The following is a 21,416-nucleotide window of genomic DNA, read 5'->3' on the forward strand; positions in this document are numbered from 1 at the left end:
ACTTTAATGAGGAGCTGTACACTAATGAGTGGTCCAATAAATTCACTTTCGGTTTCATCGAAAGCAGAATTTATCTCTCCATATCCTTTTTTATGAATGAGACTATTGAGAGGTTGGTTAGTTTCAATGGTATTACCAAAAAACAGAGGTTAAAATGAAAATTTTTCATGAACATGTAAAATTGGTCCAATTTTGAAGAGCACTAGTACGGAAATGGGTAATCCAAAAAATATGCGAATGGTCTCACTCAACGTAGAATTTCGTGCCCGACAATTTTTAATTTCACTATATTTTCGATATTGTGAGTCATTTATGACATATAATCATAAAACCGAAAAAAATACCCCTTTTTTGGGTATATTTTTGCTCCCCCCCCCTCACCACCACATTTCCACAACTCTGCCCAGGGGGGAAACTTAGGATAGTTACACTAGGACACAAATGAAGCCATTAAAACAATGAAACCTTTTGTAGCAATTATTTCCGTTTTGAATGCTAATTATACTGGACTGTTAAGAACAGAAGGGGACCCATGATTGAACCCAACAGAACACCTAATATAATTGCAACCCATTTAGATGAAGCGGGAAACTTCCTTAAATCACTTAAACCATACAAAGAAACTTTTTTGCTTCCTGTTCTGTAGATATGACTTAAATAATTCAAATGCTGTTCCATTTATACCGTAGAATTGTAATTTCTGAAACATAATGTCATGGTTCACACAATCAAGTGCTTTGGATAAGCCACACAAAAATTCCTATTGGTGACATTTTACTATTTAAAGACTCTATTATGTTGGCAGTGAAACTGTATATTGTTGTCTCAGTGGAACAGCATTTTTGAAATCCAAACTGTGATTTACTAAGTATCCAAGTACTATTGTGATGGTTAACCACTCTTGAGTAAGTTACTTTCTTGACGATTTTTGAAAATGTTGTAAGCAAGGATACTGGTCAGTAATTATTGAGATCTGTGGTGTCCCATTTTTTGTAGAGCGGCTTGATAATGGCATTTTTAACCTGTCTTGGAAAATACCTTGAGTTAGTGATGCCTTACAGATGTGACTCAGAACATCAGCTGTAACTGCTCCACATTGTTTTAACATCTTGTTAAAAATGTCATCTACCCATACAGAACATTTATTTTTCAAAGATTTAATGATGTTCCTTATTTCACAAGATGTTGTTAGATGAAAATTAATCTGTCTAGGATTTCTTAAAAATGATTCTTCAATATGCTGCTTGCCTTTTTGTTTTGCACTATTCTCACCAATTTTTTCACCTACACTTAATAAATGGTTGTTAAATACATTAGCTACTTGTGTGCTGTTGGTTAAGATTGTCTCATTCTTTTTAATAGTAATACTACCTACCCCAGTGGTTACTTTTCTTGTCTCTCTTGTAACAACATTCCATACTGATATGATTTGATTGCCCGAGTCATTAATTTCATCTGTAATATACGTATTCTTTGATATTCTAACAACTTTACTCAGTAAGTTACAATAATTTTTACAGTGTAAAATTATTTCTGGGTCTTTACTAATTATTGCTGCATCATACAATTTTCTTTTACTTTCTGAAGACACTTCATTACCTGTAGTAATCCAAGGTTTCTTTGAAAACTGGTGTTACATTTAGTAACTTTTTTGGGTAACAATGTTGAAAAAAGGAATATAAATTTATCAACAAATATGTTGCATTGATCATTGGCATTTCGCTCATTACATACATTGTCCCAATTAACAGTTTTTAAACTTTCTCTGAAGTGCTCTATAGATACTGGGTTGACCAGCCTTACACTTTTGCTTAATGGATTCTGAACTGTACACCCTAATAGGTTTTGTAAGTTAATCAGTCATGCATCATGGTCTGATAATCCATTTATCAAGGGGAAAATAAGTGTTAGTTTTATATCCTCTTGCTGTAAAAATACATTATCTAGTAGAGTGCTAGTGTCTTGAGCTATATGTGTAGGGAAATTGATCACTGATTCTAAGTTATCTGTCATTAATAACACTTCTAGTTCACTTTTGCTATCAGAATTTCTTAGAAGGTTTACACTGAAACCACCACAGATTAATAAATTTTTCTTTTTGTCTGACAGACAGCATAATAGGGAGTCAAACTTTTTTTTATGAACAGCACCCAATCTCCTTATGGGGACCTGAACACTGTTGTTAATATCAACACTACATTAACTAGCTGTAGTTCACATGTAGAAACCTCAAAGTGCTGATTGACACAAAATTTGCTTACTTCTACAGTTTTGTCTGTATATCCTTTTCATGTAAATGGCAACTCCTCCTTTATCCATGCTAGATCTGCAAGTGTAAGATGCCAAATTATACCCATTTGTACTGACACTCTCCATCCCCACAGTTACATTGTGTTCAGACAGACCAAGTATATCAATCTCATTCATATTTTTGAGATCATCTAAACAAACTAACAGCTCATCTACTTTATTTTTCATTCCCCTGATATTTTGAAGTGAACTGATAGTACCCTTTCTTACCTTTATCTCTATTAACTGAACATGAAGCTTCTTTTATTCTATTTTTCTTGATTGTTGTCTGTCTGGACTTTGGCTTTAACCTAAAAAACCTGTCCTCCTGGTCTCATTAACCACAAGGATCAACCCTTGAGTGACTGTGGACCCCTTACAGTATCTGCTAATAGAGAAGCTATTTTATCTTTCCCCTTCCTACTTAGGTACAAGTCATATGTAGTGTATCCTCACCTACCAATAGCACCAACTGAAACAAGACTTATGTCAGATTATGCCAGTGTCTGGAGGATCTTGTTCAGCTCAGTGTCAACATGCCTTACAGCAGTGTTTACCCAGGGCTGATCATGACACTGAAAGACCTCTACAAACACCACATTTGTGTGACCAGTTTCTTCTCCTATTTTTTCCATGTCACTGCTAATACTATATCTTGGATTCATAGTCAGACTTTTCCTGCTCACCCAACTATAATTACCTGATCTTCCTTCTCAAATTCCCTGCATGCTTGGTTTCTCAAAACTTGTGACCTGGTACCCTTCACCTAATTTCTCCTGAAGCAGCTGGCCTATAACCCTGACATGACTGCAACTTAGAAGCAGAATTCTTCTTTTCCTACTCTGATTTGATCCTGACCTGTCTTTTTTCTATAAGCTAATATTCTGCTTCAACCTAGATTCAACTACATCTGGATGAGACCCTCTGTCCACTATTTCAGATAGCTAGCCAGACTGATTTACTAACTGAATTTCTAAAGTTTTATCAATTGTTTCTGTTTTTCGCCCTTTGCTTGCTACCTTTTCCCAGCACCCAATCTCTTTTTCCTCCCTTAGCCTACATAACTCCAAATTCGCATTTTATAAATCAGCTTTATAGGCACAGCATGAGATAGGGACAGGTCTTGATTTCATCAAGATAAGTAAATTAACAAGGTACAATAATTTTGGCCTATTCAATATTTGGAAGGAGGTTGAACTGCATATTTCAAATTTCCTTGTAACTCTGCGACACCTCACTTACCTCCAGGCCATAGACTGAATGCAAAATGAATGTGATACATGATAGCATATTCTTTTACTAACCTAAGGGTAGTCACTCTGAAAGTTATTCACATAACTAGATGGTGGTGCTCATAAAAACATGTGGGTATCAGATAATCTTTTGCCTCAAATTTCAGTAATGGACAAACATTAAATGTGCTGGAAGAGACTCCATCATTGGATTCGACATGTACCTGTCCAATATGAAACTGAAATAGAAACATTTCTGTGGAACATTTTTTCCACAAAGGTATTTGAAAAATTGTTTCTCTTGATAATGTAAGTTAGCAAAGGCCCTCAACAAGAGGTAAAGAAATTAATTGTTTGGAGAATGAATGGACAGACTGTCTTCTTTACTTAATTATACCTTTCAATTTACACTTTTCTCCAATTAGCAGTTACCACTCAGACAAATTACGTGAGACACTTCATCTCAAGAAAGTCAGCAATCACTGAATACAACACCATCTTCCTCCAAGAACAAAGGCTAAGTATTTGGAGTGAATAAATATTTCTCAGACTTAATTTCAGTTCAGCAAAGCAGCCCAGTATTCATGGATTGATGATGTTCTACCTTCTTGAGTCCATTCAGAGAGCAGATAGCACTAGTAATTTTTTGAGAGGTCCTAAAGTCAGAGTAAGCTACAGTCACCATACAAGTTCAAATCTGGCATACACGTGATAGTCTATTCTTCCAAAATGAAAGTAAACCACAGGTGATTAATATTTTGAACCTTCAGTAATAGCTGTGCCATTGTTAGGCCTTCCTTAACAATTTTTTTTGAAGTGGGTCATCTACTGAATTATTTAAAATGACATACCAGTCCATAAAATTTGTTATAAAGTAGATCAAGACCAGAGCTGGTTTAATACCCAAGTAACACCAGCAACCACTTAGGGTGCCAAGCTGGGAGTGGCAGCAAAGGTGCTCAAATGCAAAATTTGTATACAAGGTGTACCATAACTAGGAGTAAAAGCTCACACAGGTAAAAGTAAGTGATTCTAGAAACATAAACATTCCAGTAAATAGTTTTTAATCTGTCAGGAAGTTTCAGTCCTTTGCACATTCCACTGTAGAGTGAATATTCATTCTATAAAAGAAAGTTGTCTAACAGTGACAAATTTTTAGAGAGTAGCTCATTCATTCTGTTTGTTTGTGTGTGTATGTATGTGTGTGTGTGTGTGTGAGGGGGGGGGGGGGGGGGACTAATTTTTCCGTGCTGAAACTCCCTTGCTTGTAGATATGTCACAGTTTTCAGATTGGAAAATTATTTCTGGAATTTTAATGCATGACAAAAAAATCTTCAAATGATATAAATACATGTAATCACGCTGATAATTATACCTGTGTTGCATCTAGACAAAATTCTTTGTGAAGAAAATCAGATAGTCAGGCTTTGACTGAACTCCAGCAAGAGAAAACAAGAAGGTTGATTCGTGTAACACACCTGGGGGCAAGAGTGTTACATCCACATATACAGTGTATAAAGAAAATTGTGCGACAATGTGCTGACAGAGCAGCTGTGAAGAGCAAGTGCTCATGAAAGCAGTGTTCACCATCTCAGTACAGTAATACAAAATGAATTCATCATTCTGTTATCAATACACGCTGAAGATCACATTTTAAATGAACTTTAAAAATTAACTTTCTACACAGTTGTTGTAGACTGTACTTTCGATGTAAGTCACTTGGAAGAAAATTTCAGCTGTCATTGATCTTGTTCTGAGTGAGCCTGGTAGAGAAATAATCAAAAAAGAATGTTTCCTTGTTTTTATTACAGTTACTGAAAACTACTGATAAATGTCTAACTGATGTTTTCGTGTAAGTGTTGGCAAGGCAGCAGATTTCTTTGAAAACTACGCAAGGCCTTGACATGATAATGGTTCAAATATGGAAAGGAAAAACAAAGGATTTTAAAAAAAAGAATTAAAGACCTTAATCCCACAGAATTTTTTGTTCCATGGCAAAAATGGTACAATGCTATCATGTTCTGTTGCTGATAACTTTTTCAGTACAGTTCAAAAAGTTTTCAATTTCTTTTCTGCATCTACCTATCAATGGGACATTTTGAAGCAGCAAGCATGTAATCTGACTGTAAAACCTCTCAACAGTAGCCTTTGGAAAAACTGAATAATTGTCTTGAACATTTGTAGATTTGATTTGAACAAGTGTAAGATGTTGTTTATGAAGTTCTAAAGTAGATACTTTTGGAAGAAACAGTGTCACTGGAATTTCAAGAAAGCTGTAAGAATTCAGATCTCATTATTGTATAGTAATTTGTTATGAAATTGAGATTAAGATCAACCAGGTCAGTAAAGGTGTCCAAAATGTAACTGTAAATCTTGTAATGTACTTTAACTTTGGTCATTTTTTTCTTTAACACACGTCTATTCAAATAAAAATACTATATGAGCCACTGACACTGCTTACAGAACACAGAATTTTTGTTTTTATTTACAGTCAAACAAATAGTAAAGAATTATTTTATTTACATGTAATTATTAAAACTTGCTATAAGTAGTTATTTCATAATGAAAACTGAAACACTAAAAATTTGTGCTAAACAATTATTATAAATTTTGAATAGATGTTCATATTTATTATTATTATTATTATTATTATTATTATTATTATTATTATAAGATTAAAAATTCCTATTATCAAATTAAAAAAATATCAGAAATTTTATATTTTCAATTTTTCCATGCAGCTTAAAAGACAGCACATTTTTATTGAAGTTAGAAAAGTACAATATGTAAGTTTCTTTTTGTTTTCACTAAGAGTTTTAAAGATCTCAGGAATTACATTAAATGAAAATGATTTATTTCTTTTTAATATTTACCACTGGAATATGGTACAGAAATTTCTTTTTCTTACATAGAAAAGCCTATGTAGTACTTACTTTAAAAAGAAAAATGACCTATTTCCAAGATCACTAGATTTTGATTTATTTTTAAAGGACCTCCCAAGAGACCATGGGAAAGCAACAATTGTCTTAGGGAGAGGGCACCAAATGATAGATCACTTGTGCTCAAAAATGTTCTCAATCGAGCCCCAATCAAGACACCAACTTCAGATTCCATAACCTCTACCTTGTACGAAATGTTGCAAATAGAAAATGACTCACAGCAAGTTTTGGTGTTTCCACACCGACATAAAAGTCCAAGCCAGACATCATCAGTATTGCCAATATCACAGAAAAATCACTCACAATCTGGCGTACCTGAAATGAAAACTTGTTAATTAGAGAAATGCATAATTACTGCACAATTTTGATATTTATACAGAGTAGATCACAAGACGACATGAAATATTGACAGTTATAAATAGGGAGTCATACATTAATACATAGACCTGCATACAAGAGAAGTTACATGCTGTATGCACATGAAGTAAAAAATTAAAACTTTACAAGTTATGTTAGATGAGTAATAGGATTATAAATAAATAAATACAAACTTGTCTCGCATGGCTATGGAAAATATCTTTAGATTTTGTGAGACTAAATAAAATCCATGCAACCAAAAGACTCAACAGGAATTTTTCACAACATGTCACACATGACTAATCAAAAACAAATGACTTTTCAGAAACTGCGAGGTCTGATGGTATTGTTGCATTCTGCACACAGGCTACCACAGTGTAGGATTATAATCGTCACTGGTTTGATTCCCACATCCTGCAATTATTTATCATTTAAGACTGTAATTTCTGGAAGCAACTTATTTATGGAATACTGGAATTTATTAGAACATTCTATCTGTGTATAAGTAGAAGTACACTCTGCTGACACAGACTTCAGCTACATCTATACTGTAATGTATGCTTAATAAATGCACTTCCAGCGAGAAGTGTTAGTTCTTGTTAACAGCCCTGCTATCACAACTTTTACTTGATTCTAGATTATATGTGATAATATTACTCATAAATGCAAACTCAACCATAACATACAGGGAAAAAAAATAGCTAAATAGGCTTCCAAACAATTTCCAACAAAACAAAATAAAAATAGAACTATTATACAATTTCAAACAAATGTAATATTCTTACAATTGAAGGCCTCCCTCTCAAAGTCATAAGGAACAATGGACCACAAGCACACATAAAATAGTTGCCGCGGTGTCCATCAAGAAGGATGGTACCCATTCATACACAGAGAGAGCACCAAGAGGAAAGACTAGCCGACACTATGGCACAACACAGCTATGGTTCACCACCATAGAGGGTGCACAACACACAGACTGTAACAGGCATCCACCTGATATTATGCAAATACTTCCCAACAAACATTTATCTGCCAGTCGCAAACATAAGTGAATGCATGGCTCTGTTCAGCAGTGTTGCAGGATAGTGGGTAGGACATTTCTCATTTCAGGGCATGCTGAGGGGTAGTTAAAAATCTGGCATGTGATTCAGTTTTCCAGTCCTGGGTTGAACTGAATTATGAGGGGAATGCTCCTCGGTGGCAGGACAATGGGACTTTAGAAAGATAAGGCACGGGAGATTTATTTTTGTACAAGGTTGGGAGGCTAATTATTGTCTGTAAAGGTCTCAGTGAGAACCTCAGTATATTTTCAGAGGGACCACTTGTCACTGCAGATGTGACAGCCATGTGTGGCTAAGCTGTATGGAAGGGACTTTTTGGCATGGATCGGGTGGCAGCTGTCGAGTGGAGGTATTGCTGGTGGTTGGCGGGTCTGATATGGACAGAAGTACTGATGTAGCCATCTTTGAGGTGGAAGTCAACATCTAAGAAGGTGACTTCCTGGGTTGAGTAGGAACAGGTTAGATGAATGGAGGAGAAAGTGTTGAGGCTCTGGGGGAATGTGGATAGGATGTCCTCACCTTTATCAGGATCACAAAGATGTCATTAATGAATCTGAACCAGGTGAGGGGTTTAGGAAGGATTCCTCTAGATGACCCATGAATAAGTTGGCATAGGATAGTGTCGGGCGGATGCCCATAGCCACACCCTGGATTTATTTGTAGGTAACGCGTTCAAAGGAGAAGGATGGCATCAGTAGTGCAGGTAAAGGAACAGGAACTGTGGAGAGTCAGTGGAGGAAATGGTTGGTACCTTTTATGTAGGAGGATAGGTTGCAGACTGAAGAAGTTGGTCTATGAGAGCAGAGATTCTCTCAGCAGGGGCACAGTAACTGGACACAAAGGAACGTCCTGGATGATTGGGTTTATGGACTTTCAGAAGAAGGTAGGAGTGCGGGGAGTGGTATTGGGTGAGGGGAGATATGCACTCTGGGGAAAGGTTCTGGGATGGGCCTACAGATTTGTGGAAAGACTAGAGATCTTGCTGGATTTCAGGAATGGGGTCACTGTGACAGGATTTGTAGGTGGATATATCTGACAGCTGGCAGAGTTTTCTAGAAGTAATTCTTGCTTTTCAAAACAACAGTGGTGGAGCCTGTGTCAGCAGGTAGGATAATAAGGTCCCCACAGAAATATCAGTCCTTTCCAAAGGCATCACCTTTTGCCCAATTCCAAAATTCAATCATGCACAACTTGTTAAAGTCCTTCTCTCCTTCTCCTGGCCCCTACAGTGGAGACACTTTTTTGCCACTAACCCTACCAATCAACTCAACCAAAGACCAGTGCTTAACCCTGCCTGATGCAGTTCACTCCTCCATCCAACTGTGATCCACCCCCACTGCCCCCAATCACCCCCTGTTAACTTTCCAGAATTTCTTAACATCAAATCTTGCCTCACCATCACTCCCAAAATCGATCAACATGCAAACTAACATTATGTCTTCAGAAATAACCACAGTACATGAGCTAAAAACTGGTCCTGACCTTATAATCCTACCTGCAGACGAAGGCTCCAACACTGTTGTTTTGAAATGCAAGGATTACCTGGCAGAAAGACTCTGCCAGCTGTCAGATACATCCACCTACAAATCCTGTCACAGTGACCCCATTTCAGAAATCCAACAAGATCTCTAGTCTTTCCTCAAATCTGTAGGCCCATTCCAAAACCTCTCCCCTGAGTCCATCTCTTTTCTCGCCCATACCACTCTCTGCACTCCTACCTTCTACATTCTTCTCAAAAAAGTCTATAAGTCAAACCACCAGGGATGCCGATTGTGAGAATCTCTGCTCTCTACATTAACATCTACAGCCTGCAACCGACCCTCCTACATAAAAGATACCAACCATTTCCTCCACTGACTCTCCACAGTTTCTGTTCCCTTACCACACAGTGCCCCACTCATCACTACTGATGCCACCTCCCTTTTTATTTTAACATCCCTAATGCCCATGGCCTTACTGCAATTGAACACTACATATCCCAATGCCCAACACGTTCCAAACCAACAACCTCCTTCCTAGATGCCATGACCAACTGTATTTTCAACCACAATTACTTCTCCTTTGAACACATTACCTACAAACAAATCCAGGTTACAGTTATGGGAACATGCAGGGCACCAACCTATACAAGCCTATTTATGGACCATCTAGAAGAATCCATCTTCAACACCCAGAATCCTAAATCCCTCACCTGGTTCAGATTCATTGATGACACCTTTATAATCTAGATCAAGGGTGAGGACATCCTATCCACATTCCTCCAGAACCTCGACACCTTCTCCTCCATTTGCTTCACCTGGTCCTACTGAACCCAACAAGCCACCTTCCTAGATGTTGATCTCTACCTCAAAGATGGCTACATCAGTACCTCTGTCCATATCAAACCTACTAACTGCCAGCAATACCTCCATCCCATAGCTGTTATCCATTCCATGCCTTGAAGTCATACAGCCTAGTCACACTTGGTTGTCGCTTCTGTAGCGACGAGAGGTCACTCTCGAAAAATACCGAGGGCCTCATTGAGGCCTTCAAAGACTAATTACTCTCCTAGCTTTGTACAAAAACAGATCCACATGTCTTATCATTCCAGTCACCCACCACTCCCTAAGTCCCACCGACCAGTCACAGAGAAGCATTCCCATCATGACTGAGTACCACCCAGAATTTGAGTAGCAGAATCACATTCTCTGCCATGGTTTCGACTACCTCTCATTGTACTCTGAAATGAGGAATATCCTATCCATTATCATCCCCCCATCCCAACCCCTCCCTGACCACACTATATTATTCCACCACTCACTAAACCTACACAATATCCTCATCCATCCCTACATAACCCCTGCTCCTGACCCTTTGCTTCATGGTTCCTATCAGTGTAATATACCTGGGTGCAAGACCTGTCCAATACATCCTCCCACCACCACCTACTCCAGTCTGGTCACAATCACCACCTATCCTACAAAAGGCAGGGCTACCTGTGAAACCAGTCATGTGATCTACAAGTTAAGCTGCAATCATTGTGTTGCATTCTACATGGGCATGAGAACCAACAAGCTGCCTGTTCACATGAGTGACCACCAACAAACTGTGGCAAGGAAACAACAGGACCAGCCTGTTGCTGAGCATGCAGCCCAATATGAAGTTCTTCATTTCAATGACTGCTTCACAGCCTGTGCCTTATGGATGCTTCCCATAAAAACCAGGTTTTCTGAACTGTGCAGATGGGAACACTCCCTGCAATATATCTTACATTTTCACGACCCTCCTGGCCTCAACCTTCATTAGTCATTGTCCTCACCCAGTTAGCATCTTCCCTGTTCCCATTCCAGCACTACACTGGCCACTTATCCCACAAATATACCCAGTCTTTTTATTTCGCTCCTTTTCCAGTACTCCCCCCCCCCCCCCTTTCCACCTCTCTTCCCTGCCCTCCGTCCAACCCCCTGGCTGCACCTAGCTGCCCTACTGTCTCTCCACCTCGTCCCTGCATGCTCCCCAGCAGCACTTCACTGTCCCTCATCTCCACCCTACTATCCATCCCCCCCCCCCCCCCTCACCCCAGCCTCCTTGTTACCCCCGCCCAGTTGCCTCTCACATCATGTGCTGTTGCCACTTGTAGTGTGGCATAAACTGGCAGAGACTGTGGTCAGGCATATGTGAGTTGCATTTGTTTGTTTGTGTGTGTGTGTGTGTGTGTGTGTGTGTGTGTGTGTGTGAGAGAGAGAGAGAGAAAGAGAGAGAGAGAGAGAGAGAGAGAGAGAGAGAGTTAATATTGTTACATACCATCTTGGATTTTCCGTAGTTAGAACCAGAGAAGAAAGATATAAAAGGAAATTTCAAGATGCTGCTATCACCGTTTCCATGTTTCAACTGAAAGATAGAATTCTGGCCAAAGTACGTCTCCATACTTCATCACTCACAAATTATCAAGTGAGATTGAGTAAAGAGTTTTTCTTCTTGCTAGAACTGTCACAGAAATTTTTAAACTGATTTAAATGGTATGCCTTGAAGTAGATCTGGTGACTATCTCATATGCTGAGTTTAAAGATAGCCCAGAAATTATTTTGAGGGTGAAGTATAGATAGCACTAGCCAGACATAATTTTTTTGCTGTATTGGAAAACCTAGTCAAAGCTATCAAGAGTGGATAGCACAATTACAGGGCCACTGGAGATTGTAAATTTTTGTGCAAGAATGAGAAGTGCTAAAAGCCTTACACTGATTCTCTCATTGATGACATGCTCGTTATGTATTCACCTGATACCAAATTAAAGAAAGACCAATCTAGGAAGTTTGCCTTTAATCTGGATGCACAGATAGATACCTGTCTCACCTGGTGTGCCCCAATATGCAGAGTAGTGTGTTTACAATGTGTTAAAAACAACTCGCAGGGACAAACCATGAGAACAACCATGTGAAAATGTCACAGAGTGCAAGAAGGCAGCAGCATTTCATAAACAGATGAAAATTATGTCTGTGTGCATGCTATAATGTTAATCAGAAGCACATGACTGTTTCTTCAGAAATACATATTCTATGTACAACAAAAAGACAGGTCATCAGTTTGAAGTGTGCAACATGAAGCAAATTAGGCAATATAACGAAGTGCTAAAGCACATGAAAGTAATTTGTAATTGGTACTGCAAATGTTGTTCAAGAGGATGTGCAAATAATAAAATTTCATGGGCAAAGAACAGAGTGAACACTATCTTCTTAGCAAAAACTCGCATTGATCTGTGACACTTGGAGCAAATAATGTTCCACTGAAATTTCAAACTGACATGAACTCTTCCATTTCTTTAATTAATCTGCAGGTGTACAAAAGAAATTGGGATTGCCAAAATTAAATGAATTGTTAAGTTTGCTATTTAGCTACAGGAACCAATAAATACTGGCCAAAGGCCAGTTCAAAACTCATGTTGCATAGAAACAATTTATCAGCTATATTTATAATAGTCCATTGCCCAAACAACAAATTTAGTGGGGCATGATTTATTCAATAAGCTAGGCTTCATAATCCATGAAGGTGGGTATGAGATTCACACTGATGTTTCTAAGAGTTTTAAACATTGTTCCTCAAGTATGACACTGTTTTCTTAAGCAAAAGTTAGCATTAAAAACTAAAATGTGCTCATCACACTGAAGTTGAATTCTGTAGTAAAATTCTATTGTCTAGAACAGAATGGCATTATAGAACCAGTTACCAATAGCAAATGGGCAATGCCAATTGCTGTTGTACAAAAACCTAATAACACATTAAGAATTTGTGTTGATTTCAAGGCAACAGTCAATGCACTATCCATAATAGATTCATATCCAATCCCAAAGCAACTGGATGAAGAAACAGGTATTCTTGATCATAAATACTACATTTGGATTGTATCAATACAAGATTGCCATTTAGGATTGCAGAGTGCCAAGTTTGTTCCAGTGATACTCAGGACAGTTAATTAGGAAGCACCTAGCACTGTGAACTACCTGGAGGATATCACTGACAGGGAAAGTTCCAGAAGAACTATTGCATAATTTGGAATTCGTGTTTAAGATTTTGGAAGCACCCAGTTCAAAATGTAACAAAGGAAAATGTATATTATTCCAGTGGGAAGTCCAGAACTTGGGGGATGTTCTGTCACAACAAGGCATCAGGCCAACATCAGAAAACATTGAAGTAATTGAGAACTTTTTGGTTCCCAAAGATCTTGAGCAATTAGGTGCTGTTCTAGGCCAAATCAATTGCTACAGAAAATTCATTCTACACATGCAGCATCCATAAGCAAACCACTTCACAAACTCTTACAGAAAGCAACAAAATGTATTTATAACAACTAATGCCAATTTAACAATTAATGTGTGTTTGACAAATTGAAACAAAGTTTTCTAGAAGCCAAATATCTCATCATGTATTATTTAAAAAAAATTGTAGCAGATGCTTCTGAATACAGATTCAGTGCCATCTTGTCATGTATACAACATGGTTTTGAAAGGCCAACCAAGTTCATGACCAAAACACTGAAAGTCAAGTTGAAAAGGAAGCTCTTGCTATTAACTTTGCTTTCAGAAAGTTCCATGCTTACATTTATGGCCAAAGACATTCAGATCACAAGTCAGTGTTGAAAATTTTCCATTAAATGCAAAAATTATGCCAAAGGATCCAGTGTTATTCAAAAGAACAATATATTGAATCGGAGTGGGCTTTAGATAAAAACATACTCAGCTAAGCAGAAATTTAATCATAGTGGAACATGAGACAGCCTCTCTCTGTCTACAAAGGTGTCATTGTGATACAACCAGAATCAGGAAACACATGAGTGGTGATTCTGGAAGAGTTGAAACAGAAAGTGCCTCAGTACCACTGGCACACTGTATGTCCAGGTGCACTGACAGAGCACTGCTATGGGAGAAACCTGAAGAAGACATAGAAGTAATACTGGCTAAATGCCACTTACACCAGAAATACCACTCAGCTTCTCCTTGACAATATTTTCCATGGTCCCACACATCAGAACCCTGGTCGTGTTTGCACTTTGACTATGCTGGACCTTTTTTTGGGAAGTTATTGGCTGATCATCATAGATAAATTTTCAGAATTTCCACATACTGTCTATCATTTAAATGAAAATCATCCAGGTTCAGTGAAGGATTTTCTCCATCAAAATTTTGCTGGTGGTGGTGGTGGTGGCGATTAGTGTTTAACGTCCCGTCGACAACGAGGTCATTAGAGACGGAGTGCAAGCTCGGGTTAGGGAAGGATTGGGAAGGAAATTGGCCGTGCCCTTTTCAAAGGAACCATCCCGGCATTTGCCAGAAACAATTTAGGGAAATTGCGGAAAACCTAAATCAGGATGGCCAGAGATGGGATTGAACTGCCGTCCTCCTGAATGTGAGTCCAGTGTGCTAACCACTGCGCCACCTCGCTCAGTCAAAATTTTGCTGAATTTAATAGTTACGGAGCACTGCACTCAATTTCAATCACAGGAGTTCAACTGAATGTAATGGCATATCACATTTCGAAACCACACCATTTCTACAAGAAGTAAATGAGCTCACTAAAAGATTTGAAAGGAAATTCAAGCCTCATATGACAAAGTTCATGCAGCAGGACAATAATGATAACACATCACTAATTTTTTTTTCACAATACAGAGCCACTCCATATGGCACAAAATCCCCAGCAAAAAAATTGCATGGGAGACTGCACTGTACTCTGATGTCTATTTTAAAGCCACTTGTGCATCCATAGACTACCGTCGAGGCCAGAGTTTTTTATGACCACCAGGATGTCACTACCATGCAGAAAAATGGAAAGAAATCTTGGGCACCAGCTACATGACACAAAAGCTCTGGAACATGCTGTACAGACTCAATGGTTTCACAATGTGACACAGAAACCAAATGAAGTTGCAGCACATGCCTGCACTCGTAGGCTGATTTCTTTTTTGAGGCTCATATGACTACATTTCAGCCAGCTGTCTTGGGGATCTACAGCTGCAGTCAGCGGCTGCCCCTGACTTTGCCACCAGCAGTAGGGCCCAACTGCAGCAAACCTATGATGCACACATACAGATGGATGTTGTGTGTCGTGGATCATCCTATGGATGAAGAGATGGATGTCAATGTGGCAGATTAGCTTGACCGACCACTCCCTCACCCAGGCTCTGGATATGGTTTTCCTCAGGTGCCACAGACAAATTCATTGGATAGCAACATGAGTATACCTACCAAAATATGCATGTTGGCAAGCAGTGGGAAACATGAAGCTAATGAACAATGCTACATCTGATTCCTCTTCCTCTTTTCCCAGTAGTGTAGTACCATGTCTCCCTGAAGAGACTGTAGACAGCCATATATAGAGAGGCCACCATAAGGCAAGGCCAGCCTCCAGTATGGAACAAATGCCATAGAGGGCACTCATAATATGGACAATGTTACATTTCCACCATATGTCACTCAAACAATCTTATGCATCCACCATATTTACAGCCCAATGGCCTTTCCCAAATGAACATTCACCCACCAATCATGGATATCAGCAGACATACGGTTCCACTTAGCCAGTATTGTAGTATCTGCTGCACTGTTGCTCTCTATACACATAAATGATTTGGTGGATGGCATGGGCAGGTATCTGTGGTTGTTTGCTGATGATACTGTGGTGTACAGTAAGGTGTCAAACCTGAGTGACTGTAGGAAGGTACAAGGTGACATAGACAAAATTTCTAGTTGATGTGATGAAATGGCACCTAGCTCTAAATGTAGGAAAATATAAGTTAATGTGGATGAACAGGGAAAGCAAACCTTAATGGTTACATACAGCATTAACAGTGTACTGACTGATACAGTCACATCATTTAAATATCTGGGCATAACGTTGCACAGTGATTTGAAATGGATCAAGTATGTGAAGACTGTGACAGGGGAGGTAAATGTTGACTTTAGTTTATTGACAGAATTTGATGAAAGTGTGGTTCTTCAGTAAAGCAAACTGCATATAGGACACTGGTGTGACCTATTCATGAATACTGCTCAACTGTTTGGTATCTGTACCAGGTCAAATTGAAGGAGAACATTGAAGTAATTTAGAGGCAGGCTGCTAGATTTGTTACCAATAGGCTCGAGCAACATGTAAGTTTTATACAGATGCTTTGGAAACTCAAATGGCAATCCCTGGAGGTAAGGTTATGTTCTTTTCGAGGAACACTATTGAGAAAATTTAGAGAGCCAACATGTGAAACTGACTGCCGAATGCTTCTATTGCCTCCCACATACTTTGCACATGAGGACCACAAAGATAAGGTACAAGAAATTAGGGCTCCTATGGAGGCATATAGACAGTTTGTAACATTCCAGGCTTATGGTTACCACCCCTGCATTATGTATTACTAGTTCAATACTCTGATATCTCCAGCTTTAATTAAATTAAATTACTTTTTGATAATAGGAAAAAGGCTTTTAGAAGAATAACAGCAATACCAAACAATAATAGTTACAATACCCTTTGTACCATAAACAATCAAAATCAGATTCAGGAAATTAATATATGGAAAATGTTTAGATAAAAGAATAATATATTTCGTTCTCATCATTTGTAAATGGTAGGAATTAAATCTCAAGCCTAATTAACAAAATATAGATAATTGATCATTTATCATTATTAGAATGCTTATTTCTACAATTTCAATAATGTGATTTTCATGTGTTTAGAAAAGTCTTAAACTTGTTCCAACAAAGTAGGGAATATTGTTGATAATGTTGTTAAACTATTTCATATTATAAATTATGTTCTGCATTATTATAAGCAGTAGTACATTATAGGAAAAGTATAAATACTCGGCCTCGAGTATTGTTAGGGCAGATGAGTGTTGGACCCACTAGAGGACAGTTCTGTGCATACAGTTGAGATGACTAACAGTGGTACAGACTACCCTCCACCACACACTGTATGGTGACTTGCAGAGTATATATGTAGATTCAGATGTGGACTCCACGTGTATTTGGCGAATACAAAAGTTTCAAAGAACCCTGTAAGAAGAATGCCACGGAGTATGTAACCTGAACACTATTCCACCCACAGAGTAACAGAGAAGCGCAGAGAACGGTGTGAACATTCAAGCAATGAGTTAGCAAATCAGTGAGGAAAACACAATCATAAGCAGCACTGAACCTGTTCCTGAGGACGTAATGGACAACATCAATAAACTGGAAAAGAAAACAACAGTGGTTCTTCATAATAAACAAACAAGACTGTTATTACACTCCATCCTGGCACACTCAATACTTCTTTACAAAGACATTTTTATTCACATATGCTGTTGTCTTGGCAGTTTAACTCAACATTTTATTTGTCATGGCGGAAATTTTCAAGTGCCATATTGTCATTGTAAGATTTTTTCTTTGCATGGAAAAGACTGATGTTCACAGATCTACATATTTTGCCAATGCTGTCCTCTCCGTTGCTATTCTGGGTTGGTTGGCTGCACCCTTGTTCAGCACTTGTGCACTTTCTAATTTTTCCTAGTCAGTATGTATGGTTTTGATTGTGTTGAAGCTGTTCTGTTCATCATTATGAGGAGCCAAAGGAGAACGACATTGATTGACAGAGTCATTTAGTGTGCCCTGGCAGATTTTTATTTCTCTCAAAATTTTTAGTTTCCGGTAACCTCTTTGCAGATGAAGCATTTTATATTTAATACACAAAGAGTCATGCATTCATTTAGACACAGTTATGAAGGTAGAGGGTCTCTTTTGAATTGTAATGGCTTCTTACTGTATATTTGCCATGAATGTTTTCTAATAGTGTGTATTGCATCTTGTATGTCATATGATGTGCCAAATCAGTGAATAGTATTGAATGCATTATTAATGCAGCATACACATGATGTCTTTTGTTTATGAATACCTTGACTTGTTCCCTGAAAGTTCTCCTACTTGATGGAATCTAATGACACACACACACACACACACACACACACACACACACACACACACACACACACACGAGTGACTGATTAAAATGGAGGGAGGGTGGAGGCCTCGTGGAGAAGGCCAAATGCTTCCCCTTAGATGGTATGATAAAAAAAAAAAAACCTACACCTACATCTACATGATTACTCTGCAATTCACATTTAAGTGCTTGGCAGAGGGTTCATCGAACCACAATCATACTATCTTTATTTTGATGATCATTCTTACCTATGTAGGTTGGGCTCAACAAAATATTTTCGCATTCAGAAGAGAAAGTTGGTGACTGAATTTTTGTAAATAGATCTCACCACGACGAAAAAGTCTTTGCTTTAATGACTTCCATCCCAACTCATGTATCATACCTGCCACACTCTCTCCCCTATTACGCGATAATACAAAACAAGCTGCCCTTTTTTGCGCCCTTTCGATGTCCTCCGTCAATCCCACCTGGTAAGGATCCCAACCCCGCAGTAATATTCTAACAGAGGACGAACGAGCAGTGCAAGCTGTCTCTTTAGTGGACTTGGTGCATCTTCTAAGGGTCCTGCCAATGAAACGCAACCTTTGGCTCGCCTTCTCCACAATGTTATCTATGTAGTCTTTTCAACTGAAGTTGTTCATAATTTTTACACCTAACTACTTTGTTGAATTGACAGCCTTGAGAATTGTACTATTTATCGAGTAATCAAATTCCAACGGATTTCTTTTGGAACTCATGTGGATCACCTCACACTTTTCGTTATTTAGCGTCAACTGCCACCTGTCACACCATACAGCAATCTTTTCTAAATCGCTTTGCAGCTGATACTGGTCTTCGGATGACCTTACTAGACGGTAAATTACAGCATCATCTGCAAACAACATAAGAAACCTGCTCAGATTGTCACCCAGATCATTTATATACATCAGGAACAGCAGAGGTCCCAGGACGCTTCCCTGGGGAACACCTGATATCACTTCAGTTTTACTCGATGATTTGCCGTCTATTACTATGAACTGCGACCTTCCTGACAGGAAATCACGAATCCAGTTGCACAACTGAGACGATACCCCATAGGCCCGCAGCTTGATTAAAAGTCTGCTTGTGAGGAACGGTGTCAAAAGCTTTCTGGAAATCTAGAAATACGGAATCAACTTGAGATCCCCTGCTGATAGCAGCTATTACTTCATGTGAATAAAGAGGTAGCTGCGTTGCACAAGAATGATGTTTTTTGAAACCATGCTAATTACATATCAATAGATCATTCCCTTCGAGGTGATTCATAATGTTTGAATACAGTATATGCTCCAAATCCCTACTGCAAACTGACGTCAATGATATAGGTCTGTAGTTCGATGGATTACTCCTACTACCCTTCTTACACACTGGTGCGACCTGCGCAGTTTTCCAATCTGCAGGTACAGATATATCGGTGAGCGAGCGGTTGTATATGATTGCTAAGTAGGGAGCTATTGTATCAGCGTAATCTGAAAGGAATCTAATCGGTATACAATCTGGACCTGAAGACTTGCCCGTATCAAGTGATTTGAGTTGCTTCGCAACCCCTACGGTATCTACTTCTAAGAAACTCATGCTAGCAGCTGTTGATGTTTCAAATTCTGGAATATTACATTCGTCTTCCCTGGTGAAGGAATTTTGGAAAACTGCGTTCAATAACTCCGCTTTAGCGGCACAGTCACTGGTAACAGTACCATCGGCACTGCGCAGCGAAGGTATTGACTGCGTCTTGCTGCTTGTGTACTTTACATATGGCCAGAATTTCTTCGGATTTTCTACCAAATTTCGAGACAATGTTTCTTTGTGGAACCTATTAAAGGCATCTCACATTGAAGTCCGTGCCAAATTTGGCGCATATGTAAATTTTAGCCAATCTTTGGGATTTCGTGTTCTTCTGAACTTTGCATGCTTTTTCCACTGCATCTGCAACAGCGTTTGGACCTGTTTTGTGTACCATGGGGGATCAGTTCCTTCTCTTACCAATTTATGAGGTATGAATCTCTCAATAGCTGTTGCTACTATATCTTTGAATTTGAGCCACATCGCGTCTACATTTGCATAATCAGTTCGGAAGGAATGGAGATTGTCTCTTAGAAAGGCTTCTAGTGACACTTAATCCGCTTTCTTAAATAAAATTATTTTGCGTTTGTTTCTGGTGGATTTGGAAGAAACGGTATTGAGCCTAGCTACAACGAACTTGTGATCACTAATCCCTGTATCAGTCATGATGCTCTCTATTAGCTCTGGATTGTTTGTGGCTAAGAGGTCAAGCGTGTTTTCGTAACCATTTACATTTTGCATGGGTTCGTGGACTAACTGCCTGAAATAATTTTCGGAGAAAGCATATAGGACAATCTCGGAAGATGTTGTCTGCCTACCACTGGTTTTGAACAAGTATTTTTGCCACCATATTGAGGGAAGGTTGAAGTCCCCACCAACTATAACGACTAAAATGTAAAACTATATCTGCTGTTGAGGCATTGTCATCCAACACCAAAGGTAGGGGTGCTGCTAAGGTTAAAAGTCCAACGCAGAGTGAATAATATTGGGCAGTCCAGCAAGATGTGGACCACAGTCAGAAGAGAGCCACAATGACACCAAGGTGGGTCCTCGTGACTGAGGAGGCAACCATGTGTTAACCACATTTGGCCAATGCAAAGCCGGCAAAGGACAACAGATTCCCTGCAAGTGGCTTGCATTGATGACCGCCACACGTTTGTTATCTCCTTGAGAGCACAGAGTTTATTTGGGGTACTCAGAGTGCACCATTCAGTATCCCAGGTCGCGAAGACTTTGCAGCGGAAGACAGCTCACAAATTGGTCTCCTGTAGGCCAATCGCCAGAGATGGTTTACTGCTGGCCTGTTTGGCCAGGCGGTCAGCAAATTCATTACCCAATATCCAGGCATGGCCTGGGGTCCAAATGAAGGTCATTCAGGTTCCACTGATGCAGAGGGCTTAAAGAGACTCCTGGATTAACAGTACCAAAGGATGCCTAGGGAAGCACTGGTTGAGAGCTTGTAGGCTGCTTAAAGAATCACTACAAATGACGAAGGACTCACCAGAGCAGGAGCAGATATG

At 39.0% G+C, this 21,416-nt stretch overlaps 1 protein-coding gene across 23 annotated transcripts in view; it reads right to left on the reverse strand.

The window, feature by feature from the left end:
* The window catches only part of LOC126336946 (sodium bicarbonate cotransporter 3), a 1,595,930-nt gene that overhangs the window by 122,299 nt on the left and 1,452,215 nt on the right, over window positions 1-21,416 (reverse strand). For all 23 annotated transcript variants that reach the window (XM_050001142.1, XM_050001133.1, XM_050001132.1 and 20 more), the window contains one exon: window positions 6,680-6,775. In XM_050001142.1, the coding sequence (XP_049857099.1) occupies window positions 6,680-6,775 (96 nt within the window). The remainder of the gene's footprint in view (window positions 1-6,679; window positions 6,776-21,416) is intronic.

This window comes from Schistocerca gregaria, chromosome 2 (assembly GCF_023897955.1).
Source record: "Schistocerca gregaria isolate iqSchGreg1 chromosome 2, iqSchGreg1.2, whole genome shotgun sequence".
Taxonomy (NCBI): Eukaryota; Metazoa; Arthropoda; class Insecta; order Orthoptera; family Acrididae; genus Schistocerca; species Schistocerca gregaria.